Here is a 27936-nt window from a genome sequence, read left to right as displayed (position 1 = left end):
ATCTATAGCTGGGTCTGTAAACACACCATCCAGGACCGCTCTGTAATTACATGGGGCGGGACAAGGGAGGTAATTATGGAGACCTGATTACGAGTGGGCGTGGGGCGGTCCACCGTAGGCCCGCCCCTTCTGTCCCACTGTGCCCTGAGTCCCTCCCTGGACTCTGCAGAGGGGCTCTGGGCCCCCAAGGGCGGGGACCGTGGTGTGACGGAACCATGGGATCCTAAAAAAGGGAAGGGGCTAGAGAAGATTGTGTTCTCCCAAATACAACCTGAGGGTGCACACAGCCCACCTAGGACCCCTCCCCAGGAGTGGGGGCGCAGCCTTCTAGGACCAGCGAGTGAGGAAGGTTTCCTGCCCCCGCACTCCCCTGCCCAGGTGGAGATGGGGTGGGGTTTCCCCTTGGTAGCTGTGGGCGGGCGGCTAGAGGCGGGGGCTGGACCTGGGGGCGGGGGCAAGCTGGGGTCTCTGAGCTGCCAGGGTGGCCAGGGGCACACAGTAGCGGCCACCGAGGAGCAAACAGCAGTGACAAGCAAGCAGAGGTGTCCCCGCGACGGCACCTTGCATGGAGCTGGGGCGCTGAAAGCTGCTGACATCCCTGGTCCTGGTTCCGAGGCTCAGCCGGCTTCTGTCTACTGTCCGGCACCAGGGCTGCGCGGCTCTCAGACCTGGCATTCTGAGGCATGGAGCGGTGCGGCCGCTGCCACCGCCTCCTTCTGCTCCTACCTCTGGTGCTGGGGCTGAGCGCTGCCCCAGGATGGGCAGGTAAGAGGAGTCCTGCCTCGGCGTCAGCCCGCTGGCGGTTGTAGCATCTGCCAGGAAGGGCCCTGATTTCTGGGGTAGAGCATGAGTCTTAAAAAAGGGACCTGGGGTGGCCAGGGTTTAGGACGAAGGGCATGACACTGGGGTTCCTTGGAGCCAGTATAGGGCTGTCTCCCTCCTTGAAATGACTAACAAGAGGACAGGTAAGGCCAAAAGCCCCGAGCTTGAACAGGTCGAATTTTCAGGCTTTGCTGATAGTTAAAGGAAGTGGGGTGACACCTGTAGGTCAGAGCCTAGACGGTTAGGGAAGAAGGCTTCCTCCACAGTCCCGTCCTCTTTGGGTCCCCCAGCCCCTCCCCGTGCCCTGGATGCTGCCACGCGGCTGGCTCTAGGGAGCACTGGGGCTGGCTGCCAACAGGACGGCCGCTGGACAGGCCAGGATCAGGTGTCTGAGGCCAGAGCCAACTCTTTGCATTCCTGCCCCTCCCCTCCCCCTCTGGCCAGCGGGGACTCCCCTGGGACCCTGGTGTCCATGGTCTGATCTTTTCCCTTTTTTCCTCTAGAAGGGAAACTCCTAGAAAAGAAGATTTGATAACTGGGTCTAAGCAGGACAGAAACCAGCTCCTCTCTCTTGGAATACGAGTGTGTGTGTGTGTGTGTGTGTGTGAGAGAGAGAGAGAGAGAGAGAGAGAGAGAGAGAGAGAGAGAGAGATTTCGTAGATCTCCATTATTCATGTGTTCTCTGCTCAGGAGAGGAAATAGAATGACAGTGTAAAGGATGTAGATTGGACCAAAGAGAGAAGAGAAAAATGAAGTACATGTGTTTACCAGGTCTAGGCAGGGGCTGACCAAGATAACGGTCTCTTACTTGGGAGCTGAGTGGGTGGAGGAGGGACTCCACGGAGATGGGTGACTAAGAATTCCTGAGAGTGGAGGACAGGGCGTTTGGGGGCTCCGGGCAATAGACAGTGGGGTTAGTATGTGGCTTGAGGTGGGCGGGCCTGTGGGCAGTGGCATGGAACTGTCCTCCACTGGGCTTTGGTGGAGGGTGGGGACCTGTGGGGTCTCTCTGGGTCTCTGTGAGTCTCTGTGTCTCTGTCTCCCTCAGCACAGTCTCTCAAAGCTGCCCTTGTGTGTCAGTGTTTGCAGAGCTGCCACACTCCGGGGCCAGGCTCCTCAGGGGCGGGGGGAAGGTCGCGGTTTCCTCAGCTCCTGGACTCAAAGGGCCTTTTCTCTCCTGCCCGCCCCACCTCATCCACCCTACCCGGCTGTGCTCCCCTGACTGCCCTGGCCTCTGCCCCACCCCACGCTTCTACCAACACTTTGCAAGCACTGTCTGTAACAGTTCTCCACCGTGGAGATGGTGTGAGAAGTATGTGCTTTAGGGAGCGAGCCTTGGCTTTCCAGAGTTTGGGCCCAGGAAGGTGAAATCTAAGGAGACCTGGCTGATGGCCTGAGACTTGAATCTGTGGACTCAGGTGGTGGGGGATGGCTGGCCAGAACGAGGTTCCAGGTGTGGGGAGCTTGCCTGGGGTTTGGGCAAGAATTCTGATGGCATCTACAGATGTGTGGCTTGGAGCCCTGGACCTGCTCCTGTTCTGTGTGGCAGCTTCCCCTTCCCCCTCTCCAAACTCGTTCCCCAAGCCTCGGGCCACAGGCTTCTGGGCCATCTTCTATCTCCTTCCTTACCGAGGAAGAGTTGCCCTGCCCCCACCTCAACCCACTCTTTAGCAACGGGAGACCTCTCTTGTATGGCCGGCTCTCTGCCTCCCTGTGCCCAGGATGATCGATTGTCCAGATGTTGTTTTGCTAAAGACCAAGCAGATGCCAGGAAGCCAGAGGCTGGGAGATATGAAAAGGGAGGGAGAGGAAGACAGAGGGAAAGAAGAGGATGAGCAGGCTGTGGGGGAGACAGGGAGACAGAAGAGAGGGGTTGTGGGAGGGTCTAACAGGTGCAGACAGGAGCAGAGGCAGAGAGGGGAGGGGAGACAGATGGAAGAAGGGAATGAAAGAGAAATCTTAGTAGAGACAGAGACAGTGAGTCTGAGAAGCAGACGCTGGGAGGGGCCGGAGAAAGGGCCTGCAGCTCTGGCCAGCTGCGCTTCCCCTCTGGGTCACTTTGCTTCCCATCCACCTAGGTCCTTTGAGGAGAATGTAAGGGAGGCTGAGATCTGGGTGTCCTCTCTTTAGGCCCTCCGTGGGGCATGATCTGTCCCCTAACTCTAACCCTGACTCTCCCAGGTGCACCCTCTGTGGACGTGCTTCGTGCCCTGAGGTTCCCCTCCCTTCCGGATGGTGTCCGGAAATCAAAAGGGGTCTGTCCAGCTGATGTGGCCTACCGCGTGTCACGGCCTGCCCAGCTCAGCGCGCCCACCCGGCAGCTCTTCCCAGGTTTGGGCAGTGGGTTGGGGAGGCGGTGAGAAGAGGGTTGGGCTCTCTCTGTGTCTCACTCCATCTGTATCTCTCTCTCTCTCTGGGGTACCAGGAGGCTTTCCCAAAGATTTCTCTCTGCTGACTGTTATGCGGACCCGCCCTGGCCTCCAGGCTCCCCTCTTGACACTATACAGTGCCCAGGGGGTCCAGCAGCTGGGTCTGGAGCTAGGTCGCCCTGTCCGCTTTCTCTATGAGGACCAGAGGGGACGGCCACAAGCCCCCGCTCAGCCTGTCTTCCGAGGCCTCAGCCTAGCAGATGGCAAGTAAGTCTGTCCCTTTGCGCTGCCCGACCCCACATCGTCAGCAGAAAGTGCTCGGAACCCCCAGTTTCTAAACTGAGATGCTCCACTGGCCCTGTGGGCACACTTGGTGGCCGACCGCTGGAACTCGTCACTTCTCGATCAGAGTCTGTGTCGGTTGCTGGTACACTGGGAAAGCTACTGAACTTTTTTGAACCTCAGTTTCTACGTCTGTGTGACAGATTATCAGATAGGACTCCCCAACTGGAAAACGATTGCAGGTGCCCACACAATACCACCTGGTCAGTGGGAACCATTGTAATTCTTTCGAAAAAATTTAATTTAGTTGGTTGGCAGAGGGGGCTTTGCCTACACAAATGTCTATGAACCATGTTTGTGCCTGGTTCCCGAAACATGCCAGAAGACGGTGTTCATTCTCCAGGGACTGGAGCTACAGGTGGTTGTAAACCACTGAACAGATGCTAGGAATTGAACCCAGACCCTTTGGAAAAGCAGCCAGTACTCCTAACTCTTTAGCCATCTCTCCAGCCTTCTCGTTGTAATTCTTAATCCCATTATCACCGCCAAGTGTTCTACAGCTGTGTCCCGGCCCTGTTGACTCCCTGATCCCACTAGTCCTGTAAACTTCCTACCCCGCCCTTAGGTGGCACCACGTGGCTGTGGCTGTGAAGGGTCAGTCTGTCACCCTCATTGTGGACTGCAAGAAGCGAGTGACCCGGCCCCTTCCCCGGAGCGTGCATCCGGTGTTGGACACCCATGGGGTGGTGATCTTTGGTGCCCACATCCTAGATGATGAAGTCTTTGAGGTAATGCTGCAGCAGTCTGAGGAGGGCGACTCTGGCCCCGTGTTTCGGCCACACTTCTGGCTCCAGCCCTCTGTCTTCCCATGCTTGAGCCTTCAGTTTTCTTTCCGTGTTTTTGTTTTCTTTTCCAGTCTTCAGGGCTGATTTTCTCAGTGGACAGCCAGAGGCCCCTTACACCCTTCAATCAATTTGCTGGTTTATCCACCTGCCCAGTTATCCAATCACCCACAGACAACCCTGATGCATGCATCCTCCACCCACTCATCGCCCACGCAGCTTTGTCTTCCCCCAGGCCCCGATGGCCCGCCTCTGGGTGTGCAGCACCTCAGCTGCTCACCAGTTACTCGCCCGACCGCCCACCAGTCACCTCTCTACTCGTGGACTTAGGCTTTTATTGATCCTCAGCTATCATCTCCCTGCACAAGCACTCCTCCTCACACTACCCATCCATTCACCTACCCTTCCTCTCCAAGCTCTCCTCCCGTCATCCACTCATCCACTTAATCATCCACACGTATGTACGTGGATGCGTGCATCATTCACATGCCCATGCAACCATGTGCCCTCTACAAACCCAACTGCTTCTCCCTGTGCATTCACCCACTCATCTCACTCCCACTCCCCACCCCTTTACACACGTGTTAACCCATCCATTAGCTAAGCAGCCCTGTACCCTTCATTCTGTGCCTCTCATCCATCTGCCCATCCACCCCCCATTCATCCACCACCCATCATCCATCCATCCACACATCCACCCATCCATCCACCCATCCATCCACCCACTCATCATCCATCCATCTACCCATCATCCATCCATCCACCCACCCATCCACCCACCCATCCACCCACCCATCCATCCACCCATCCATCCACCCATCCACCCATCCATCCACCCATCCACCCACCCATCTATCCACCATCCAACCACCCATCCACCCACCCATCCACCCATCTACCCATCCATCCAACCACCCATCCACCCATCTACCCATCCACCCATCATCCATCCATCCACCCATCCACAAATCTATCCACCCATCCACCCACCCACCCACCCATCCATTTACCATCATTCTCGTTGCACTTGAACGAGAACCTATTGACCCGTTTGCCTTTCCATTCCATCTATTCATTCACCCATCCACCCATCTACCCGCGTGGCCGGCTGTCATTTCCTGAGTACCTAAATGGTAAAGAAAACCACAGGATGATAGCATGAGGTCTTTGCCATCCCAGGGAATTCTTTGTCTTGCTTTGAGATGAACAGTTGTGAAAGCACTGTGTGGACTCAAGTAATTGGGTTAGATGAGGGTCAGTATTAACCTATGTCCAGAAGGAGACAGATTCTTCAGTTCTAGAGGTCCGTCCACAGAATTCCCGCCATCCCCAATGCTGTGAAGTCAAGCATCCTAGGCTATCCCTGTCTCTAGAAGCCAATGGGGAAAGGCCCATGTATGACCTCAAGACCTTCTCCCATGACATAGTCCCAGACGTGTATATATTTATAGCTTAGAGCTATTCAGTCAGTCCTTGTCACCTGTCCACTAGTCGATCTATGAAACTAATTTGCTGGTTTATCCTCCTGCCCAGTTATCCAGTCACTCACAGACAACCCCTGATGCATGCATCCTCCACTCACTCATCACCCACTCAGCTGCCTCTTCCTCCAGACCCCTCTGGCCTGCCTCTGGGAGCGTACACCGCCTCAGCTGCTCACCAGTTACTCGCCTGGCTCTCCTCAGCTGCTCACCAGTTACTTGCCTGGCTCTCCATCGGTTTCCCCTCCATTGGTTTCCCCTCCATCGGTTTCCCCTCCGCGTGTCTTTGCAGGGTGATGTTCAGGAACTCCTCATTGTCCCAGGCGTCCAAGCTGCCTATCAGTCTTGTGGACAGAGGGATCTGGAATGTGAGAGGGCACAGAGAGATGGACCTCAGGTTCAGAAGCCTCACAGAGCCCAGAGATCTCCAAAGAAGCAGCCAGCAAGACTTCATAAGCCGCAGAGCCAGGAGCCCCAGCAGCAGGTGAGGGAGTCAGGCAGACAGAAACTGCAGCATTGTGGGGTGGACACTGGGCTTCTCCAGGGAAGTTCCCACAGCAGCCCACGCCGCTCCATCCCATCATTGCATACTTCCCTGTTCCCATCATGCCCTTCTCTCAATCCCCAGTCATCAACTTTTTATTTTCATTTAAAAATAAAAAGAGTCGTTATGAAGAATCCCTGGTGGGAGCTGTGTGCCCCTACCTGTGTGCTATCTTCTTCCTGTCTGCCTTGGGTTTCCCATCCCTTTCTTGAATTAAGAGATTGGGAGACAACAGGGGGCAGGTGAGCCCCTAGGAGAAGGGGGAAGAGGAGAACGAGGAGGAGGAGGAGGAGGAGGAGGAGGAGGAGGAGGAGGAGGAATTGAAGGAGGAGAAGGGGGAGGAAGAGGAGGAGGAGGGGGAGGAGGAGAAGGGGGAGGAAGAGGAGGAGGAGGGGAGGAGGAGGAGGAGCGGAGGGAGAATGAAGCTGAGGTGTGGTACCCAGTGGGAGTGGTGGGGTATAGTAGGGGTGGAGGGAATCTCAGAGGTGGCTGGTCTGTGGAAGTGTGGGGAAGGGAAGAGGTCTCTGGCTCAGCGAGTGCCTTTGGGTGCGGTGGAAAGAGGGATGACAGCCTGGGTTGGGGACCTGGTGTTTGGGGTGACAGATGTGTTCCTGGGACCGTCTGAAGCTTGGGAGGTTCAATCTCTTAATCATGTCTGCTTCTGTCCACATGGGGAACCCATGCCCTCTCTTCTCACCTCTCCACTCTCTCCTTCCTCACTGTCACCCTCTCCTTTTCTTCTCTACTCTCATTCTCCAATCTACACCCATTTCCCAACCCCCACTCCATCTCTTTCTACCCTCCTGCACTTCCCACTTTCCATCCCCGCCCCCGTCCCGTCCTGTCCACCCCCTTCCTGCTCCCAGCCTCTCTATTATGACTACGAACCCCCCTATTACGATGTGATGACTACGGGGACGGCCCCTGATTACCAGGTAACCTTGAGCTTCCCCCTCACCTCTCCCCTTTCTCCCAGTACCCCACCCCTGTCACTGTCTCCTGTGCTAAGCCCCCATCACACCCCAGTTTCTGGGAGAGACGCTAGCTTATGGAGGTTTACTTGCTCACTGCCTGCCTCCTGTCTCTCCACTGCAGAGCTCCAACCACAGGGCTCCCCCTTCCCCTAGGGGGCGTCGGACCCCTCCCCGAAAGTCTAACCCTCCTGCCAAGAGGTCAGCAGCCAGGCAGGCGCCCCCCTCACCAGCCCGGAGGCCTTCTCCAGCTGGAGGCTCTGGCAAAGCCCGAGGCCAGCCTCCCCCCTCCCGACACCCAGCTCGACGGGCAGCTTCCCCCGCTGCCAGGGCCCCCCCCAGGACCAGAGGCAGCGGTTATCGGCAGGTAGAACGGGGCATCCAGATCTTTGCCCCCAATTTAGAGACATGGAAGATAGACTCTCCTCAAACTGTCTTCCTCGAAGGGGCTGCAAGATCTGAGATTTTCCCCATCCCCCATCCCAGATCCTGCCGGTGGGGATAGGCTGCAGCTTTGCTTTCTTTCCTGCTAAACTCTCCCCTCCCCCCCCCCCACTCCTTTCCTCCTCCCCGCGGGGATAGTACCCCACTCCAGGTGAAGAGGAAGGAGCCCTGGAGTCCAGTCCCTTGCCATTCCTTGAAGAGGTAACTTCACCCCAGCCTAATCCAGCTGAAGGCCCCGCCCCCTTAGCATCTTGATGAGCCACCCCTCCCTGGCCGGAGGGCTCTTTATGTATCCACTTAGGGCTTAGGTCCCTCCAGACCTGCCACCTGCTTGTTTCAGTGTGGCCATTTCTTCTTCTGGTGTCACTGCCTCATCATTCTATTTTGACTCAAGTCGATTCTCTGCTCTCTGTGCCATGGCTCCATTCTCGGAGGATCCATTTTCGGTCAAGCACTCTCACCCTTTTCTTCTCTGTCTTTGTCTTGGATTCCCCATCTATCATTATGTCCATGGACAGTTCTGTGTCCAGCCCTCCGGCCACCCTTCTTGTTCTCCACCATTTCCCCAACCACATCCATTTCCAAACATCCATTTTTGTGGTAGACAAGTCATTCCTTTCCATTCAGTCCATCGCCTTGCTCATTTGAGAGAGAAAACTCCAGTCCCAGTCATCCTCAGGGTCCTTTGGACTAGAAGTTATCAGACTCTGGGGTCCAGAGGATGCCCCCTCTTAGGCCTAATACCCCCACCTGCTCCCTCTCCCTCCCTGTCCTTGGGAAGGAACAGACAGATCTTCAGGTGTCCCCAACAGCCGACACTTTCCAGGCAGAGGAATATGGGGAGGGTGGCACAGACACGCCAGCGGGGATCTACGATTACACCTATGGCTATGGGGATGATTATCGTGAGGAGACGGAGCTTGGCCCTGCCCTCTCTGCGGAGACAGCTCACTCAGGAGCCGTAAGTGAAAGCAGCTCCTTGTCCAGCCTTCGCCATCAGGGGGCGCTACGTGGACTGCTTCCTGTTTGATCCTTGTTGGCTGTGAGCTGCTTCCTGTCTGATCCTCGTTGGCTGTGAGCTACCTCCTGTTGGTTTGTCACAGTCTCTTCATGTGAGATGTCTGTGTTGCTTGAGACGGTCACTTCCTGTTTTCCCCTGTCAAATGTCTTACCCCGTGCCTCCCTGTAGATCCTCTGCCCGTGGCAACTGGACTCTTTTCAATCCCGTGGCCACTTCCTTTCTTTCTTGGCTACTTCTTGTCTAAACTGAGATGGATGTTATAAACCTGTTCATCAATCAGCAACTGCCTTGTGTCTACTTTCTGTCTCACTCATCTCTTGCTCAAACAACTTCATGTCCATGTTGATGCCTAAGTTTCTAACTTTCTGTGTGACATTTTCCAAACTTTGGGACCATTTCTGATCTGTCTTTCCCCATCTTCTGTAGTCTCGATGTCTCTTTTGGCGACATTGAGAGGCTGGGCTAAAAGGGATTGTTTGTTTTACTGCTGTCTTGTAGAAATTTTCTTTGATCATAAGCTACTTCCCGGGTACCTTAGATTATCAAAATTACAAGGATATCCATTGTGGGCCTAGATACTTCTCATGGCCCTTTCCTGTGTGCCCTAGCCTTGATGTCAGCGTTTTTTCTGGATCTCGCCTTTCAGCCTCTTAATTCTTTTTGCAAGAGTCACTTTCTAGTTGTTTTGTGAACTTCTGTTCTCTCTTGGTCATGGTCGCCATGTTGTTTTTGAAGGTCCATTTCCTGGATTCTTTTTTCTCGCCTGCTTCCTGTCTCTCTAACCACTTCCTGTTTGTTCAGTGTGTTTTCCAGCCATCTTGGCCATGTTTCATTTTTCTTGGCTCTGGCATCAGTCTTGCTTCCAAGCGGGTGTCCCTTTGTTTTATCTCCTTGGTGGTTTCCCAGGTCTTCAAACGTCCCTGTCTGTTGGACAGCTTCCCGCTGGCCCCACTTCGTGCTTTGCCTGCGCTGCTGTCATGGCTGTCCCCTTGCTGCTGCTACCCAACTCTGTACCGGCCTATCTGATACTGCCACCTTTGCTGCCTGTGCCTTATGCCGCTTTCTGCTAGTTGGGGGTGAGCTGGGATATGGGAACTGATCATGCCTAACTGGCCACGATCGAGGTGGAGGGGGGACTGCAAAGGTCTTTGTCGGGGGAGTTGGGAGTAGTAAATGATCTTCATCCTCTCTCTGTCACTTGTCTTTGGTCTGGCCCGGAGCTTGGAGTGGGAATTAGGGTGGAAGAGCGGGAGGGAGGGACTGGTGGACTTAGAGCTAGGGGGGCAGGAGGGGGCAGGGGAGGCACAGCACCCTTGCTGGGAAAGGAGCTAGGGAATTGTGGGAGTTACTTCTGAGGTTTAGGTAACTGACCCCAATTTCCGTATTTTTCCAAAATCCAGTAGAGAGGCTAGAATTTGGGATAGCAGTGGCCACAGCTTTCTAAATCTCTTCCATGTGTGTGTTTGCCTGTACACACAGACATGCGTATGTGCTTATACATGTGTGTGTGTGCACACCACATAATGCTTGATGCCTGCGGAGGTCAGACCGCGGTGTCGGAGTTTCTAGAGCTGGAGTTACAGAGGGTGTGAGCTGCCATGTGGGCGCTGGGAACCGAACCCAGGTCCTCGCAAGAACAAGTGAGCCATCGCCCCAGTTTCTCTGGGCATTTCAAACTCGGGAACCCCTCAGGAATAGAAATTACAACCAGAAACAAGCCTGGTGGTGGCACTTGGGAGGCTAAGTCAGGGGCGCTGAGTGTGAGGGTAGCCAGGGTCACACAGCGTTCTCTTCCTGAGAGTGTCTCAAGACAACAGCCCAGCACAGAGCTGCGGATAAACAGGTTAGGGCACATGCTGTGTATTTGCTGGAGAAAAACCATGACTTTTAAAATCAGACTCTCATCTGGCTCCCTGCCTTACTCCCACTCCCAAGAAACAAACTTGCCCACTACTGGGCACCTAGGGTAAGGTGTGGAAGCGGATAAGGACTCCTGGGGTCAAAAGGAGCCTTCGGGGGCAGGGTGGGACCCCAGGAAGAGGAGCGCTGGCGTTTGGCATCCTGAAAGGGGAAGCAGCTCCGATTGGCAGCATGTGCTTGCTTGGGTGGGCCAGGCAACCGCTTAGAGTTTGGAGGTAGTGTGGGGGGGGGGCTGCGGTGAGGGCTGGAGTTGGGGCGGGGGTCCTTTGTCCTGGCTGCTCACAGGCCCCACTGGGGGTTACATGTGTGTCTCCCTCAGGTTGCCCATGGACCCCGGGGGCTAAAGGGAGAGAAGGGAGAGCCTGCGGTGCTGGAGCCTGTAAGTCCCGCTGGTCACGGGGCTGAGGGAGGCGGACAGGAGGAGGGAGTAATGGGTGGATGGCGCCTAACTTTGGATGTCTGGCCCCACAGGGTATGTTCGTAGAGGGACCACCGGGCCCAGAAGGCCCTGCGGTAAGTGCATTATGCTATGTCGTCAGCAGTCATTCTTTTGTTAGGGCGTTTCCTGCAGGTGCTTTTGTGGCTTGCCTAGGTATGTCCAGGTCCACGCTGCAGTCCTTCCAGTCCAAGCTCCAGATTCCCACGCTTCCGCTGTACAGACCACTCCTCAGCCACGGGGCCCCTTCTGTCCGTCTGATGGCCACATCTTACTTTCCTTCTTTTGTCCCTCAGGGATTAACTGGACCCCCTGGCATCCAGGGGAATCCAGGCCCAGTTGGAGACCCTGGTGAGAGGGTAAGTGAATGTTCTGGGGGGAGGGCTAGCCACGGAGATGCCCCGTGGGTGCTGTGTTCAGTAATGCCTCATCAGCTGGCTACCTGAGCGTGCTCCCCATAACCTAGAGAGCAGACGCACACTCCGGTTGGAGGGGACGGTGACCTGCTAGCTTCCTACGCTGTTCTTCACGGGGTAGAGCGGACACGACACATCTAGAGATAGTCTATATGCTCATACAAGGAAGGAGTTCAAAACGATGTCACATCCCTAACACGCTCCTGGCTCCCCTTTTTCTTCTTTCCTGCTCAGGGCCCCCCTGGCCGGGCAGGGCTCCCCGGATCGGATGGACCGCCTGGTCCTCCTGGCACTTCTCTGATGCTCCCTGTGAGTTCTCTTCTGGGCTTTGAAACAGGTGGGGGTTGGGGGGGTGGTATCACCAAGAGCTAACCCAGGAGGCTGTGCAGGAAAAGCATGATGGTGCATGCCCGAAATCTCAGCACACAGACCGTGGAGGCACCAGGACCCGGAACTCACAGCATTAGCTGAAGCGACTGATGTTTTGGGGTGGGAAGAGTGCATCCTATTCAGACCTGGAGCCACACACAGGCCTTCTCGAGCCAAACTCGGATCATCTAAGCCGGGGCAGAAAGACCTCTTGCTAGAAGCAGGGACTAGGCTTGAGTGGCTGCAGTGTGAAGGAGGGTGGGAGGAAGCGACATTCTGGAAATCCACGAGGGCCTACCCAGAGCCAGGGTGCAGCTCGGACACTGGGGGGCACCCAAGGCTTGGCGGGCACTTGGATTTCCTGAGGAGGGGAACTTGTGTCTCCTCTTGCTCCTCAGTTCCGGTTTGGCAGTAGTGGGGGTGACAAGGGCCCTGTGGTGGCAGCCCAGGAGGCCCAGGCCCAGGCGGTTCTGCAGCAGGCAAGGGTGAGCAGGGCCAGGGGAGGGGGGCTGGTGCTGGTGGAGGGAGGTGGGTAGTGGGAAGGGAGGAAGATTGGTGTGAAAGGAGGGCTTGAAAGGGTTTGCTTAGGCTGAGGGAGATGGAGGAGGGTAGAGCTCACTGGATAGAGGAAGGGTGTGCTGTGTTCTCCAATAGCCTTCCTCTCATCTCTTCTGTCCCTCTTGCTCCTCTAGCTGGCCCTCCGTGGGCCCCCTGGCCCCATGGGATACACGGGCCGCCCTGGGCCCTTGGTGAGTGAGAAAATACATGGCAAAGTAACATTTCTTTACTTGTGTGTGCAGCTGCAGAAGGTTTTGTGACAGAACCAGGTTGAAAGTTGTTTTGCTTCTTTGGTGGGGGGAATGCGGCTGGTGGGGTGATGTAGCGGGGGGCTTTGAGATCACTGTTGGTTATGTCCTTCCATGTGGCCATCTCCTCTCTCACAGGGGCAGCCTGGGAGCCCTGGCTTGAAGGGAGAATCTGGAGACCTGGGCCCACAGGTGACAACCCCCTCATCTGGTTTGTAGCCTAGTGTCCCTCCTCTCTGCCCATTAACCAGCCTGTCTCTCCCTTACTAGGGCCCCAGGGGACCTCAGGGCCTCACAGGCCCTCCTGGCAAGGCTGGTCGAAGGGTGAGTCCTCTAGGGATGGGAATGGAGCTTGGTGGATAGGGAACCGAACCCCTACTTGTCCTCACACATGCTTTGCGCCCCCAGGGCCGAGCAGGTGCCGATGGAGCCCGTGGGATGCCTGGAGAACCTGGCCTGAAGGTAAAGCATTTCCTCTCCTCTCACACCTGTGGCAGCCTTGCCTGCTCCACCAGGCCTCACTGGTTTCTCATGGGCCGTGGTCCCTCCTCACTCAGGACAGAGTAGGAAGTGGTGGGACGGGAGGGGGCTGGACCTCATTTTGGTTTTCCCCCTTCCTCCTAGGGAGATAGAGGTTTTGATGGACTTCCAGGGCTACCTGGCGAGAAGGGACAGAGGGTGAGTATGATGGGGGCTGGATGCAGGGATGGGGTTGGATTTCCGGGGGGAAGTGGGGACCTCAGAGTGAGTCCAGGAGACTGGCAGCTCAGCAGCTTAGCGAAGGAACCGGTGTCTGCCTATATGAGGGGACCTGAGGCTCCTCCTCACTGTCCCCTCCTTTTCCAGGGTGATACAGGTGCTCAGGGCCTTCCCGGGCCTCCTGGCGAGGATGGAGAGCGGGTAAGTGACGTGGTTGGGGCAGGGGCTGGACTCCAGAAGGTTCATCCATTCATATGCCTTCCTTCTCCAGGGCAATGATGGAGAGATTGGACCCCGGGGGCTGCCTGGAGAGTCGGTGAGTGTGGGGTGCTCTGGGGGAAGCCATAGGGAGCAACAGGCACCAGTGGTGACTCTCCATCAACTCTGAATGCAGGGACCCCGAGGACTTCTTGGCCCCAAAGGTCCACCTGGTATTCCTGGTCCCCCAGTAAGTGACACCCTGACTTGTAGCCCAACTTTACCCCTGACCTCTCCAATTCCCCACCCTGTCTAACTGCTTTCTTTCTTCCCCCCGTCCACGAGCTTTTCCACTCCTGGACCCCACTTATTTCTGCTCTAGCTTCCCCCCAAGACGCATTTGATGGGCCATGTGGTGTAGGGCACCAGGGCTCTGGCTGGAGCTAAAACCAACAAGAATCCTCCAGAGAAACAAAACAGCAGCCCTCAAACCCACAGACCCACACCCTGCAGATCTGGACTGGCCGAGCCAGCCTGGGGCTGCGATGGAAACGTGTGTGATCGGGTGTCTGCTGTCCACCCTCTGGCATGGCCAGCCTTCCCAGAAACCACAGTGCCCCTGGCCTGGCCCCAGCTTCCAGCCTGCTTACCCCGTCTTGTGTTTCAGGGAGTCCGAGGCATGGATGGTCCCCATGGCCCCAAAGGGAGCTTGGTGAGTGGTTGGCACAGAGACCCTGCCCCTTACCCCTGCAAGTCCCCCATCCAGCCCTGCTGGCTGGCTGCCAGTTTGAACCCTTTCCTGTTTCCTGCCCCTGTCATCTTGGTTGTCCTCAGAGTTTTTGTCCTGTCTGTTCTGTCACCATTTTCTGACCCCTGTCTGACCTCAGCCTGACCCCTGCTGGGGCCTGGCCTGGCCCTCTCTGGTTGCTTGTTTCTAGGGACCCCAAGGAGAGCCAGGGCCTCCTGGACAACAGGGCACTCCAGGGACCCAGGTGAGTGGCCTTGCTTACCCCTCTTCCCAGCCTTAGTGATGGACACCTAGGCCTCACCTGGGTCCCATCTGAGTGGGGACAGGACAGTGGTCCTTCTTGCTCTGGCCCTTAATGGCTCCCACGTCTTCTCTTTCCCCATGTGCAGGGCCTCCCTGGACCTCAGGGTGCCGTCGGGCCTCATGGAGAGAAGGTGGGTGACTGAGTCCAGGGCATCAGGTTCCGGGGTGGGTGGGGAGCGCCTCCTCTCTCCTGAGTCTTTAGAGAACTAATTCCTCTGGTGATCTTCCCGATCTGCCTGCAGGGTCCTCGAGGGAAACCAGGCCTCCCTGGCATGCCTGGATCAGATGGACTCCCGGTGAGCCCCTCCCCCCGCCCCCCGTGCTACCTGCAGGCCCCCTCCATGGCGTGTACACAGTGTGCACCTTATGCTGGAAGGTCGCTGGTGGTGGCCGCCTGTGGGTCTGGCTGTTTGGTCACGCGGCAGTTTGGGTCCGAAGAGGTGCAGGGCCTATTGGGACATTGACTAGGGCCAACGGAGACATTCGCTACCTCCTCCTTGCAGGGTCACCCAGGGAAGGAAGGTCCCCCCGGAACCAAAGGGAACCAGGTGAGACCCTCCGTTCTCCCTTTCACCCTCTGACAGGCTGGGGAAGGGCTGGGGTTTCCTGTCCCATCCTTCCCTCAGCTCTGGTACTGTTCCACGTCTCCCTCCCCCTGAGCCCTCACATGACATCCTCAGGCCCCTCCTAAGTCCCTCTCTTTCTTCTTCCAGGGTCCCTCTGGTCCACAGGGTCCTTTAGGATACCCAGGCCCTCGAGGTGTCAAGGTAACTGCCTGCCAGGGAACCAGAGGGGGGAGTTGAGCAGCCTGGCTGATCACTCTATCGATACCCTCCCTCTGATTCCAGGGTGTGGATGGAATTCGGGGCCTGAAGGGCCACAAGGGTGAAAAGGTAAGCCTTGTGCACTTAGCTTCCACGTACCTGGGCACCTCCCCCTGCCCTCCTCTCTCCCTCAGTGCTCCTCTTGCCCTTCTCTCTCTCAGTGCTCCATCTGCCCTCATCTCTCCCTCAGTGCTCTATCAGCCTTCATCTTTCTCAGTGCTCCACCTGTCCTCCTCTCCCCCAGTGATCCCCTGCCCTCCTCTCTCTCCCCCAGTGATCCCTCTTCCCTCCTCTCTCTCCCCCAGTGATCCCTCTTCCCTCCTCTCTCTCCCTCAGTGCTCCCCCTGCTCTTCTCTCCCTCAGAGTGCTCCCCTACCCTCTTCTCCCTCAGTTTTCCCCCTGACCTCCTCTCCCTCAGTGCTCCCCTGCCCTCCTATCAGCCCCACTTGCCCTCTCATTTCTGAAATCCACACCTTTACCTGTGCTCTGTGATCCCCAACCCTGCCCTTTGCCCTCTGTGGGGCCCTCTCACCTTTGTCTCTCTCAGGGCGAGGATGGCTTTCCTGGGTTCAAAGGTGACGTGGGCGTGAAAGGAGACAGGGTGAGTTCCTCTCCTCCCGGTCCCCCAACCCCCGTCCTACCGCTCTTCCATTCCGAGCTGCTCTGCGCTCCCTGGAAATGGAAGGTGTTTTCTCCATTGCTGTGCCCCCGGTTAGAGATGGGGGCCAGTGACATGGCGGCCACGTAGTCGGTCGTGCTGGTCCCCCGGTCACTGTCTGTCTGCACGGACACTGCTCTCCTGCCAATCCCACCCGGCCCTGCTGGTGCCTCTCCTCACTGGGGGCCTAGGCCCACCTCTGTCCCCACTCAGCTCCCCACTTTCCTCTCAGGGTGAGGTTGGAGTCCCTGGTTCCAGGGGAGAAGATGGCCCCGAGGGGCCGAAAGGACGTACTGGGCCCACTGGAGACCCTGGCCCCCCTGGGCTCACGGGCGAGAAGGTGACGGGGAGTGGCTTGCTCGCTGGGGCAGGTTGGGTGCCGAGTGGAAGTCAGTGACTCGATCAAAGACAGTGTGAATTCGTTACACCTCTATGCATGGCACATGCTGGGCGCCCATGGCTTGAGGGGGTGCTAAGAAGTCAAGGAGAAATCCTGGTATATGTAACGGGCACAGGGAGGATGTGGGGGTGCGAGGTGGGATGCCGAGGAGGAGAGGAGGTCTGTGGCCTTGTCCCCCAGGGCAGTCCTGCTTCATAGATGAAGCCTTCTGCATGTATAGAGGACATTAAGATGGTTACGGACCCCGGTGGGGGGCAGAGCCCTCATTCCCTAGACAACTCTGCAGCCTCTTGGGCAAGATGGTGCCTGAGGGAGGAGCTGGGCTGGTGCTCCCTCACAGAGGGGAGGGGGCCCTGCTGGTCCAGCAGTGCCTGCTGGGGGCAGGGTGGACCTGAAGATGGGGTGGCAGTGGCTGGACCACAGGCTGCAGGACCCCGTGGGGCTGCAGCTTTAAGCTTGGGAACAGAGGGGCTGAGATGCAGAGATGAGGTTGGGGACCCTGCTCTTGGATGCTAAAGAAGCCGGGGCGTCCGTCCATGGGGCTTCTGTGGGAGTGCCGCTGCTCCGTGCCTGTGGCTCCTGTCATTCCTGATTGCATTCTGTCCTTCCACAGGGCAAGCTAGGTGTTCCTGGTCTGCCTGGCTACCCCGGACGCCAGGGTCCTAAGGTGCTGTGATGCCCCACTCTGACCCTCTTTGTTGACCCTTCCTTGACCTCTGACCCCTGGAAGCATAGACTAGCAGAGTGGGGGTTCCCTTGAGACATTTTTGGCCGACTGACTCCCGTTTTATAGATGGGAGACAGATGTGTGTAGAGCAGCAGGCCTGTTTCTCCCTAGCATGGCCTCGCTAGCCCCATTGCTGCTCTGAGGCCTCTTCACCATCTTTGGCCTTTGCCACGCCTCCTCCCCTCGCCTCATTCTTTCTCCATCCTTTCAGGGGTCCCTAGGTTTTCCTGGTTTTCCTGGAGCCAGTGGAGAGAAGGGAGCTCGGGTAAGCTGGGGGGTGGGAGCGTGCATGGGGAGGAGCTGGGGGTGCTTGGAGGGGCCACTGTGGGGTCTTGCCTTGCCTTGGGTAATGTTGGCTCGACTTTATTTCCACCAGGGCCTGTCTGGGAAATCAGGACCTCGGGGAGAACGGGGCCCCACGGTGAGTGCTGTGTGTGGGGTGAGGAGGGGCTTGCAGGCTTGCTACCGTGTGGCTCAGAGGTGGGCCGTGCCCACCAACCAACCGTGCTCGGTTGGCAAGGCACTGCACAGTGGGTACAGCCCTGGGCTCCATCCCCAGCGTGCATCAGCTGACTGTGGTAGAGGCAGGAAGATCAGGGGCTCAAGGTCATGCTCAGGAACGTGGTGAGCGCCTCAAGACTCAAGGATGTCCCTAACATTCCCCTCCTGTCTACCCAGGGTCCAAGGGGTCAGCGGGGACCCCGAGGTGCCACCGGGAAGTCTGGAGCCAAGGTGAGTGGGCTCTGCCAGGCTGTCTCCTGATGCTGGGCCTTGAGCCTCCTCGCTCCTCCCACCCTCTTCCTTGGGAGGTGGCTGATGAACACTCATCTCACTCCCTGACTTTGTTTCCCTCACAGGGAACATCAGGTGGTGATGGTCCCCACGGGCCACCCGGAGAGAGGGTGAGTGTCCACGTGTTTCCTTGGGGAAGAACCTTGGTTCTCCTTTGTCCAGAACCTTCTCATCCCATCTCTGTCTCTAGGGTCTTCCTGGACCTCAAGGCCCCAATGGATTTCCTGGTCCCAAAGGCCCTCCGGTAAGGTGACTGCTGACTTGTGACCCAGCTCACTTCCTTCCCCCCATTCCCCTTTCCCGTCAAGTTCATCTGACCCCAAACCCCTTCCAGGGCCCCGCAGGGAAGGATGGGCTGCCTGGACACCCAGGCCAGAGAGGAGAAGTGGTGAGTGATCCCGGGGGCGGGGTGAGGAGGGTCCTTGCATCCTGCTGAGTGAGCTGGCTGCCCTGGTGCTGCCTTCCTCTGGGAACCGGGACTTGGGGCCTGCCCCACTGTCACCCCGTCTTTGTCCGGTCCTGCTCTGACTTCACTCTTTGGCTTTCCTCCCAGGGATTCCAAGGAAAGACTGGCCCTCCAGGACCCCCTGGAGTGGTGGGACCTCAGGTAGGGTTCCCCCAGGAAAGGATGCACCCCAGATCTGGAGTTAGGGCCTTCTCCCCCTCACCCCCATAACACAGCCCTGAGGACTGTTTGCCTGGGCAAGGGACCCCAGGCTGGGATCCTGAATTTCAGCTCCTTTTCTCCCTGAGAAGTTTCCGGGCTGTGACACAAGATGGCGAGGTCACTCCACACCGGGGATGGTCAGCCCCAGCAACAGCCAGGAGAGCACCAGCCATTTTCCTGTGACTTTGGGGGAGACTTGGGGCTCTAGTTTGTCACTTTCTGGGTCACAGAGTGGGGTCTCCGGGCTGATGGAGCTGAGCTTAGACTGTGCCTTTCCCAGGGAGCAGCTGGGGAAAGCGGTCCCATGGGGGAGAGAGGTCACCCTGGCCCCCCAGGACCTCCTGGCGAGCAAGGACTGCCTGGAACAGCTGGAAAGGAAGGGACCAAGGTCAGTGAGGGGCCAGCAGAGAGGAGTTAGGGGTGGGGCGGGAGGGTGCAAGGAATGGACCAGTGTGATCTGAGGGCCAGAGATCTCTGCTCAAATCCTTTCATTTCAGGGTGATCCTGGCCCCCCTGGTGCCCCAGGGAAGGATGGTCCTGCTGGTCTAAGAGGCTTCCCAGGAGAGAGAGGCCTCCCGGGCACTGCTGTGAGTGTGACCCCCAAAGCCAACAGCCAGTACGGTCACCTACCTCCTGGTCCCCTTGATATTACTCTCTGCTGTCATCTCACCGAGCCCACATCTCCCCAAAGCCCACCCTTCCCAGTGTGTCTTCTGGGATACCATGCCTGGAAGCCTTCCCTTCCCATCTCACTGACCCTAAATCTGCTTCATAGGGTGGACCTGGCTTGAAGGGAAATGAAGGCCCAGCCGGCCCTCCTGGCCCTGCAGTGAGTCTGGGGCTCCCTGGAGGGAGTGGGCAGGAGCCAGGAAAGCAGATGGGGGAGGGAGGATTCCAGGCAAGTTGTGGCGGGGCCTAGGCAGAGGGAGTTTGGGGGTAAGCCAGGTTGCATCTGACTTTCTGTTGTCCTGAGATCCATGGTCAGGGGTCCTGGTGTCCCCCTTCCTGGAGGGTCTGACTCCATCTCTCTCTCAGGGCTCTCCTGGGGAACGAGGTGCAGCAGGATCAGGGGGCCCGATTGGTCCGCCGGGGCGTCCAGGCCCACAAGGTCCCCCTGGAGCAGCAGGAGAGAAAGGCGTCCCGGTGAGCATGGGGGCAGGAGGCTGTGAACTGTGAGCTGAGGGGTGATGCTATCAAGGTGTTTGGGGGAGGTCCTTGGAGGCGAGGCTCCTTCCATGCCGTTACCTTTTCCCGTGTTTTGTGCAGGGTGAGAAGGGCCCCATTGGTCCTACTGGCCGAGATGGGGTGCAGGGCCCTGTGGGGCTTCCTGGTCCTGCGGGCCCGCCAGGTGTGGCTGGAGAGGATGGAGACAAGGTGAGGGAACCTGAGCCTTTGGATGTGTCCAGTCTTCTCTACATGACACCGCTGGCCTTCTGGCCTCTGTCTAATTTGCATATCTCCTTCCCCTTGTATGTCCTTGCCTTCTCCTTCAGGGTGAGGTGGGAGATCCAGGACAGAAGGGTACCAAGGGGAACAAGGGAGAACATGTAAGTATCTGTGACCTTTGGCTTCTGACCTCTTGGCTTTTAACCTCATCCTTAGGCTCCCTTCCCCCAACCTGTCCGGACATCTCTGACTCTCCTTTCTTCTCTAGGGCCCTCCTGGACCTCCTGGTCCCATCGGTCCTGTGGGGCAGCCAGGAGCAGCGGTAAGTGCTCCTGGGTCTCCGCTGAGGCCCCCACAGAATCTAGACTGCCTCAGTTCCCCTTAGTCCTGGTGCTCAAGTCTGTGCGTTTATAGATGGAGGACACCTGACCTCTGACCTATCATTGTGTCCTTGTCCCTGCTCCAGGGAGCTGATGGGGAGCCTGGAGCTCGGGGGCCCCAGGGGCACTTTGGAGCCAAAGGTGACGAAGGAACAAGAGGATTCAATGGGCCCCCGGGACCCATTGGCCTACAGGTGAGCTGGGCTGGGGGGCAGGGCCTGGGAGTAGGCTCAGGGTGCTGCTGATGACTGGGGAGGTGGGAGCAGAGGACGGGGACCCCCCCGTGGGGCTGGGTGACAAGGGCTGGTTCTGATGAGCTGACCACCTGAGTCTGTGCTCCGTGTACCTGCACAGGGCCTGCCAGGATCTCCCGGGGAAAAGGGAGAAACAGGAGACGTGGGGCCTATGGTGAGTGCTACCCTCACTGGTCCAAGCCCACCTGCCACCCAGCCGGTCCCAGCCTGAGGCACCACTGCAGACCATGCAGCTCTGCCTCTGCCCTCTGCCTGGGTCTCTGCTCACCCAGGCCTTCCCATCCTGCTCATCCCAAGACCTCCTTATGTCCCTTCCTTCCCCATCCTGATGCATTCCCCATCCTGATGCATCCACCCATCCAGGGACCGCCTGGCCCTCCAGGACCCCGAGGCCCCGCTGGACCCAATGGTGCTGACGTAAGTCGCCCTCTGCCTCCTTTCCCTAGACCATAAGCCGAAGTCCCATCTCAGGTGTCAAGAGAAGCCTGTGACCCTGGGAACGCTGCTGCCACAACGGCTACCTCCCTGCTGGGCTCTCAGCCAGGCCGTCTCCCGTAATGACCTTTCTTTCTCTTCCTCTTCCAGGGCCCACAAGGACCTCCTGGAGGTGTTGGGAACTTGGGTCCCCCTGGAGAGAAGGTAAGTGGGGAGGGGGGAATGACCCAGTCTTGGCAGGGGGTGAGGGTTAGATTTCTGTTTATTTTTGATGTGGGCTTGTCAGGATTTGTGGGGGAAACTTTGATGGTCATCTCTTTTAGGGTGAACCTGGGGAGTCAGGCTCTCCAGGACTCCAGGGTGAGCCGGGCGTCAAGGTGAGTGACAGTTCCAAGGCCCTGCTCTCTGATCCCCTTTGCCCTGTGTCTGCTCCTGGCTTGATCTCTGGCCTGAAGGAGCCCAGCCACCATTTTCTTGAAAGTTCCTTGAAAGGGAGGAGGGGCCAGGACAGTCCCCATAGGCCTGACTCTGGCTGTCCCATTGTCACGAGTGACTGAGGGGAGGACGAGGCTGTCTTGGGAGTAGGGACCGTCTCCCCAACCTTCAAGACCCCTTGAGACCATCTGTTTCCTCCCCTTGCTGTGCAGGGTCCTCGTGGAGAGCGTGGCGAGAAAGGGGAGACGGGGCAGGCGGGAGAAGCCGGACCACCAGGGCCCAAAGGCCCCACAGGCGATGACGGCCCCAAGGGGAACCCTGTGAGTTTGGGGAGGGGTGAAAGAAGGGCCTCTGGAAATGGGGTACCCTGGAATACTCATGTGTGGGGAGACCAAGGCTGGGGGTGATGCCTAGGAGGAGGCTGTGGGAAGGTGGTCTCCAGGAGGCTGAAAGGATGAGGCTGGGAAAAGGGGTGCAGAGGGGCCTCTTCCAAGGGTAAGGAGGAGAGTGTGGCATGTCCATGGGACCTCGGCTGCCCTTGGGAGCTGGGGTGCTAAACTTCTTCCTCTGGACTAGGGTCCTGTTGGCTTTCCTGGGGACCCTGGCCCCCCTGGAGAAGCTGGCCCACGGGTAAGTCTTACCCAGGGAGGGCTAGAGGCCAAGATGGTGGTGCTTCGTTGGTTGGCCCCTGTGGGGTAGGTGGGCCTGGGTCTCAGGAGCTGGGGTTGGCAGGGTGAGTAGGCAGATGGTGAGCTGCCAGCCCCGTTGGGGGCCTTCTCTGACTTTGTTTCTCACTTCAGGGCCAGGATGGGGCTAAGGGAGACCAAGGAGAGGACGGCGAGCCAGGGCAGCCTGTGAGTGAAGGGTGGCCCCTCTCTTCCTTTGGGCCGAACCTGTCCCCAGTGGTCTCTTGGCTGGAGTCCACTTATCCTCTTCCTGTCCTCCCTCCTTAGGGATCCCCTGGTCCCACTGGGGAGAACGGACCCCCTGGGCCCCTTGGAAAGCGGGTAAGTGATGCTAATTGAGCTGCCCGGCCTCAGGTAGGGTAGATGGAGGCGAGGCATGGCAGGCAATGGGCCGGGAGACGCAGTCATCTGGTGGCCTTTGGCTGGGATGCGGTACAGGCAGCTGGCCATCTTTGGCTGGTTGGCACCTTGGGCGCTTTTGTCCCTGGGTTTTGGTCTGACTTACTTACTGACCTATCAAAACGGACATGGGATAAAGGGCTTCTCCGAAGACCCTCCTTGGGCTTAACCTCTGTTTGCTGGAGCGGGCAACGGGATGTGGGAAAGTGGCCCAGCCACCGCGTACACAGAGGTTCTGTTTTAGCAGGGCTGTGGTTGCTCCTGTCTTCACTGTCTGTGACTGGGCCCCTGTGTGTGTGCGTACGTATGCACGCTTGTGTGCATGCATAAGTGTGTGTGCAGGAGGACAGGATGGGGGCTGAGGTGAGTTGAGCTGCCTCCCACCTTATTTCCTTCTTGCTCCTCTTCAGGGACCTGCTGGCACTCCTGGTCCAGAGGGACGACAAGGAGAGAAGGGAGCGAAGGTGACAGAGGCTACCGGGGTGCTGGGGCTAAACCTGCGTCCTCCTTCCTCAGGCCTCCGTCTCCACACGCATTCCCTCTGTCCACCTCTTCCATGCTGGGGCCCCCCCTGCACGTGTCACTGTGCCCTACCCTTCCTGCCTCAGCCTCCTTTGTCTCCTCCTCTGCCTTTGGGGACAAGTTCTTTCTGTGTGTTTCAGGGGGACCCTGGTGCTGTGGGGGCCCCAGGAAAGACAGGTCCTGTGGGTCCTGCAGGCCCAGCGGGAAAGCCTGGCCCTGATGGTCTTCGGGGGCTCCCGGGCTCAGTGGTGAGTTGCAGTGTGAAGGATGTGGTGGGAGGATGAAGGCCATGGGTGTGTGATGGAGGGATAATCCTCCTGACCCTGGATGTGCTTTCTGATCTATAGGGTCAGCAAGGCCGCCCAGGAGCCACAGGCCAGGCTGGGCCCCCAGGTCCTGTGGTAAGTGACTGGGCTGTGTGGGTGGTTGGGCGCCCCAGAGCAGCCAGAGCCAGGGAGGAAGTAGAAGGTGAACTTGAACCCACCTCTGGGGAGAGTGACTTCCTGTCTCCCCACAGGGACCCCCAGGGCTTCCTGGCCTCCGGGGCGATGCTGGAGCCAAGGGAGAGAAGGTGAGTGACAGATCTGGAATCACGCTCCTCAGCCCCAGATCCTGCGGGGGTGGCCAGCGCCCGCTGCTCTGCCTCAGGCCTCCAACACCCAGTCCTCGGGGTCCTTACTCATGGGATCATTCCCAGCTGAGGCATTCCCCAGACCCTGTGTCTGCCTCCCTGTCCCTTGCCCGTCTTTAGCTGTGTCAATTCTTTCAGCATCCATGACCACCTTTGCCCTTATCCAGGGTCACCCAGGTCTCATCGGGCTGATTGGGCCAACTGGAGAGCAAGGAGAGAAGGGTGACCGGGGCCTTCCTGGCCCTCAGGGCGCCCCTGGACAGAAGGGAGAGACGGTGGGTACAGGACACGGCTCAGAGGAGTCGGGGGTCGGGTGTCGGGTGAAGGGTGGGTCCATGCTGAGGTGAGGGATGGGAACTGGCCTTCGGGGTGGAGGGACTGAGGGACTGAGGGACCAGCCTCTCCCCATCCTATTCTAGGGTATCCCGGGAGCATCTGGGCCCATCGGTCCTGGAGGGCCTCCTGGCCTGCCTGTAAGTACCATCTCCTCCTCCTCCTAGTCCCTCAGCAGCCCCCTTCCACTCTCCCTCTTGTGACTTGGTTTCTCCATTTCTGTGCCTTTTCCTGTGCTGACCCCTTCTGCTCATTTACAGGGACCCGCTGGCCCCAAAGGAGCCAAAGGAGCCACAGTGAGTGGTCTTATCAGCCTTGACCTTTGCCCTCCCTGAGCTGGCCTTTTAACCCTGACATTCCCCCTTCTCACCGGGGAACCCTCATTTCTGCCAAAGACCAATTTGACCCTTTTGTGACCTTGATCCTATGCTTGACCTCTTGACCCCTCCTTGACACTATTAATTCCTTTGTTAGGGCCCAGCTGGACCCAAGGGAGAGAAGGGCGTCCAGGGCCCTCCCGGCCACCCGGTGAGTGAGGAGAGAGGAGGCAGCGCCCGCTGCTCCCCTCGGCCTTGCTGTAGCTACCCAGCCTTACTCTCACCATGACCTCACTGCACCCTCCCCCTCTCCACCCAGGGCCCCCCAGGTGAGGTGATCCAGCCCCTGCCCATCCAGATGCCCAAGAAGACCCGCCGCTCCGTGGATGGAAGCCAACTGATGCAGGACAACGAGGCGGTGCCCACGGGCGGTGCCCCGGGCAGCCCTGCGGGGCTGGAGGAGATCTTCGGCTCACTGGACTCCCTGCGGGAGGAGATCGAGCAGATGAGGCGGCCCACGGGGACCCAGGACAGCCCTGCGCGCACCTGCCAGGACCTGAAGCTCTGTCACCCCGAGCTTCCCGATGGTCAGCACCCTGGCCCAGGGCGCCGAATCGTGCCTGCTGGGGGTGGGGGTCTCAGGAGAGGTGCCAGAGGCGGGGACTGTGGAGCCGTTCTCCTCCGGCTGAGTGAGAAGGGTCGCAGCAGCTGTTAGCAGCGGTGTCCCGGAGGGCGCACACACGTGCACACACACCTGACTGCACACAGCTGGCTGCACTCTTTCCGCTGGGCAGCCCAGTGACGATACTGGAGATGCAGGCACCAGCCGGAGATTGGGGTGGGCTGCGAGGTGATAAGGGAAACTGAGGCAGGAGAGGTGGCAGGGCTGCGAGTGGGAAAACCCTGGGACACTGAGCTGCAGGTAGAGGGAGGGAAGGAGGCACGTGGATCAAGGAGTATCTTGTGCACGGACCTCCGTGACCCCGACCTTCCTGTTGCTCACCGACAGGAGAGTACTGGGTGGACCCCAACCAGGGCTGTGCTCGAGATGCCTTCAGGGTGTTCTGCAACTTCACAGCGGGAGGGGAGACTTGTGTGACCCCCAGGGATGACGTCACACAGGTGCGAGCTGTTTGGCCCTCAGTCTGCCCGCCCCTCCCTTCCCCTGTGTGTGGCCTTTGGCGCTTTCTCTGTCACTTTTCCTCGGGTCCCAGGACTGACATGTGCTGGTCCTTACCTGGTCTCTGGCCGCTCCCCTGACTCTTTTCTCTCCAGTTCTCCTATGTGGACTCCGAGGGCTCTCCAGTGGGTGTGGTCCAGCTCACCTTCCTGCGGCTGCTCAGCGTCTCTGCCCACCAGGATGTCTCCTACCCATGCTCCGTAGTATCCCCTGATGGTCCGCTGAAACTCCGGGGGGCCAATGAGGATGAACTGAGCCCCGAGACCAGCCCTTACGTCAAGGAGTTCAGAGATGGCTGTCAGGTGGGTGTCAGGTTCCAGATGTGGGCTACGGGCAGGAAATGGGGTGCCAGGGCCAGCAGGAAGGAGCCCAGCTTCCCCTGTCAGCCGTACCTGAGGGGAGGGAACTTAACCGGCTAATGAGGAGGGAGGGAAGGTGGGGATCAAACTAGTGTGGGCTTGTGTACACACACACCTGCGTTACATGGAGTTACACAAGCTTGTGCAACTGTGGGTCACAAAGATGGCCCTGAGAGTGGGTGCACACTGCCAGTCCTAACCCGTCATCCAGCATCATCTGGATATGGCCAAGATTCTCAGAGGCGAGGCGAGCCTGGGGCTGAGGTTAGGGGACCGTGTCACTGTGCTCACAGCCCCTCTTTCCTGTCCCCGTCAAGACCCAGCAAGGCCGGACGGTGCTGGAGGTGCGCACGCCTGTGCTGGAGCAGCTGCCTGTCCTGGATGCTTCCTTCTCAGACCTGGGGACCCCCACGAGGCGGGGAGGTGTGCTGCTGGGGCCTGTCTGCTTCATGGGCTAGGCCCCCCTCTGACCCTGTCAACCGAAAACCTGGGGTCACGCAGCATGGACTCTGTGCCACCTCCCATGAGGATCCCTCATCACCTAGGGGACCTTGGGCCAGGGCACCTCAAGCCTCAAGTTGGGGGCAGCAGCCAGGGGTGGGGTGAACCAGGGGTGCCGGGACAGTCCAGGGGAAGGATGTTATCTGGGCCTCAGCTCTCCCTCTGGTGACCCATTAGAGAGCTGAGACCTTTATTTCAAACACTCTCCTGTCACCCCAAATAAGTGGAAGAGAAAGGACACTGTGTATTTTGTATTTAAAAAAAATAATTATATTAATTATTTAAAGAGTGAAAAAAACAAAGTAACAGAGGATAAAGAGAGAAATGCCAAAAACCCCAGCAGACATTGGGAACAGATGCTGCAAGGGTGGGCCTGAACCCCACCCTCCCTCAGGGTTTTCCTTAGTGCCTGTGGGTGTGGCTTTCTGGGCTGAATCTCCCCTCCTCGCCATCCACCTGGGCCACCGGGAATGCTGGAATGCATGGCGTCCCCTGCCTCAGGACTCCAGCTCTCTCTCCCAGGGTGGGAGCTCCAAGACCACCTGTCCCTGGCAGGAGTGGCCACTCAAGGCCAGGCCACTCCTTGGGGGAGACCAGACCAGAGGGCTGTGCAGGGCCTGCCTCTGGTTCCTCAGTGTGTGGAAGTCGTCATGACTCTCAGCACTGTCCTGGCTACACAGTTCCTCCCCTGGACACCTCCTCAGCTTCCCGATTCTGGAAAGAAAGCTAATGTCTAGCCTATGGCTGGAAGGGACCCCCAGGACCCCGCTGGCCCTGTGCCCGAGTCCTTCCTTCCTGACGGTTAAATAATGTGATTGTCTCCTCGTGGGTGTGTGTTGGCGTGTTGTTATTTCAGTCTCCTCCAAGCTCCGCACAGTGCTCCACAGGGTGCTCCGGAGCCTCCAAAGGGTTGGCTTTGTCCCTACACACAGGTCTGCAGCGGCTCCCAGGGTTTACACAGCCAGGGTGGCAAGAACAGACTCCCAAATGGATGCCCCAGTGACATCATGCCAGAGCTCTGACCCAGGGCAGGGCAGTCGCATGGGCTTTGCCTGCTCCGTCTCCCCTCAACAGCACCCCCCAACCCCTGTCTTCAAGGTTAGAAGGAACACTGAGTGGCTCAGTCTAACCTCTGTGCAAGTTGGCCCACGCCCGAGACACTGATTTCTGCACCTTTTCCAAGCCACCCGGTATCCCCAGGATTGTTGTGTTATCAAAAGCCAGACGGAAGTCAGGCCTCCAACGCGTGCACGTCTTTGCATGCATGCATGCATGTAAGCAGCTTTCTTCTGCGGGTGTTTGGGTGTTCTCTGCCTAGGGGCCCCCTCTTCCCCAGGTGCTCTTCTCTGGGCCTGCCCAGTAGCTCAGGCCTGCTCTGG

General features: G+C 58.2%; 1 protein-coding gene across 5 annotated transcripts; it reads left to right on the top strand.

The window, feature by feature from the left end:
- The first annotated feature begins 54 nt into the window (after window positions 1-54).
- On the top strand, window positions 55-27385 carry Col11a2 (collagen type XI alpha 2 chain). Of its 5 annotated transcripts, XM_021629711.2 has the most exons (66): window positions 134-765; window positions 3004-3153; window positions 3248-3458; window positions 4099-4261; window positions 6089-6280; window positions 7207-7275; window positions 7894-7956; window positions 8537-8716; window positions 11016-11075; window positions 11168-11209; window positions 11429-11491; window positions 11783-11857; window positions 12316-12402; window positions 12610-12666; window positions 12862-12915; window positions 12994-13047; window positions 13132-13185; window positions 13348-13401; window positions 13570-13623; window positions 13694-13738; window positions 13817-13870; window positions 14288-14332; window positions 14559-14612; window positions 14758-14802; window positions 14914-14967; window positions 15175-15219; window positions 15385-15438; window positions 15520-15564; window positions 16043-16096; window positions 16386-16493; window positions 17167-17220; window positions 17492-17545; window positions 17657-17701; window positions 17959-18012; window positions 18138-18182; window positions 18263-18316; window positions 18407-18460; window positions 18626-18679; window positions 19020-19127; window positions 19237-19326; window positions 19515-19568; window positions 19775-19882; window positions 20006-20113; window positions 20233-20286; window positions 20394-20447; window positions 20592-20699; window positions 20860-20913; window positions 21123-21176; window positions 21345-21398; window positions 21518-21571; window positions 21842-21949; window positions 22206-22259; window positions 22430-22483; window positions 22583-22636; window positions 23125-23178; window positions 23377-23484; window positions 23584-23637; window positions 23754-23807; window positions 24035-24142; window positions 24287-24340; window positions 24461-24496; window positions 24675-24728; window positions 24837-25104; window positions 25527-25639; window positions 25793-25999; window positions 26374-27385. In XM_021629711.2, exons 1-66 carry the CDS (start codon window positions 684-686, stop codon window positions 26512-26514), a joined length of 5202 nt encoding a protein of 1733 aa, XP_021485386.1. In that variant the 5' UTR covers window positions 134-683; the 3' UTR covers window positions 26515-27385. The 5 variants fall into 5 exon arrangements, 4 of the variants coding, with proteins under 4 accessions (XP_021485386.1, XP_021485393.1, XP_021485397.1 ...); XM_021629718.2 differs by lacking the exon at window positions 8537-8716 and having other exon boundaries at window positions 135-765; XM_021629722.2 differs by lacking the exons at window positions 7207-7275; window positions 7894-7956; window positions 8537-8716 and having other exon boundaries at window positions 135-765.
- The last annotated feature ends 551 nt before the right edge of the window (window positions 27386-27936 follow it).

This window comes from Meriones unguiculatus, chromosome 16, assembly GCF_030254825.1.
Source record: "Meriones unguiculatus strain TT.TT164.6M chromosome 16, Bangor_MerUng_6.1, whole genome shotgun sequence".
In the NCBI taxonomy this organism is placed as follows: Eukaryota; Metazoa; Chordata; class Mammalia; order Rodentia; family Muridae; genus Meriones; species Meriones unguiculatus.
Note: the sequence above shows the minus strand (reverse complement) of the source record. Positions and strands in the feature narration are given on the sequence as shown.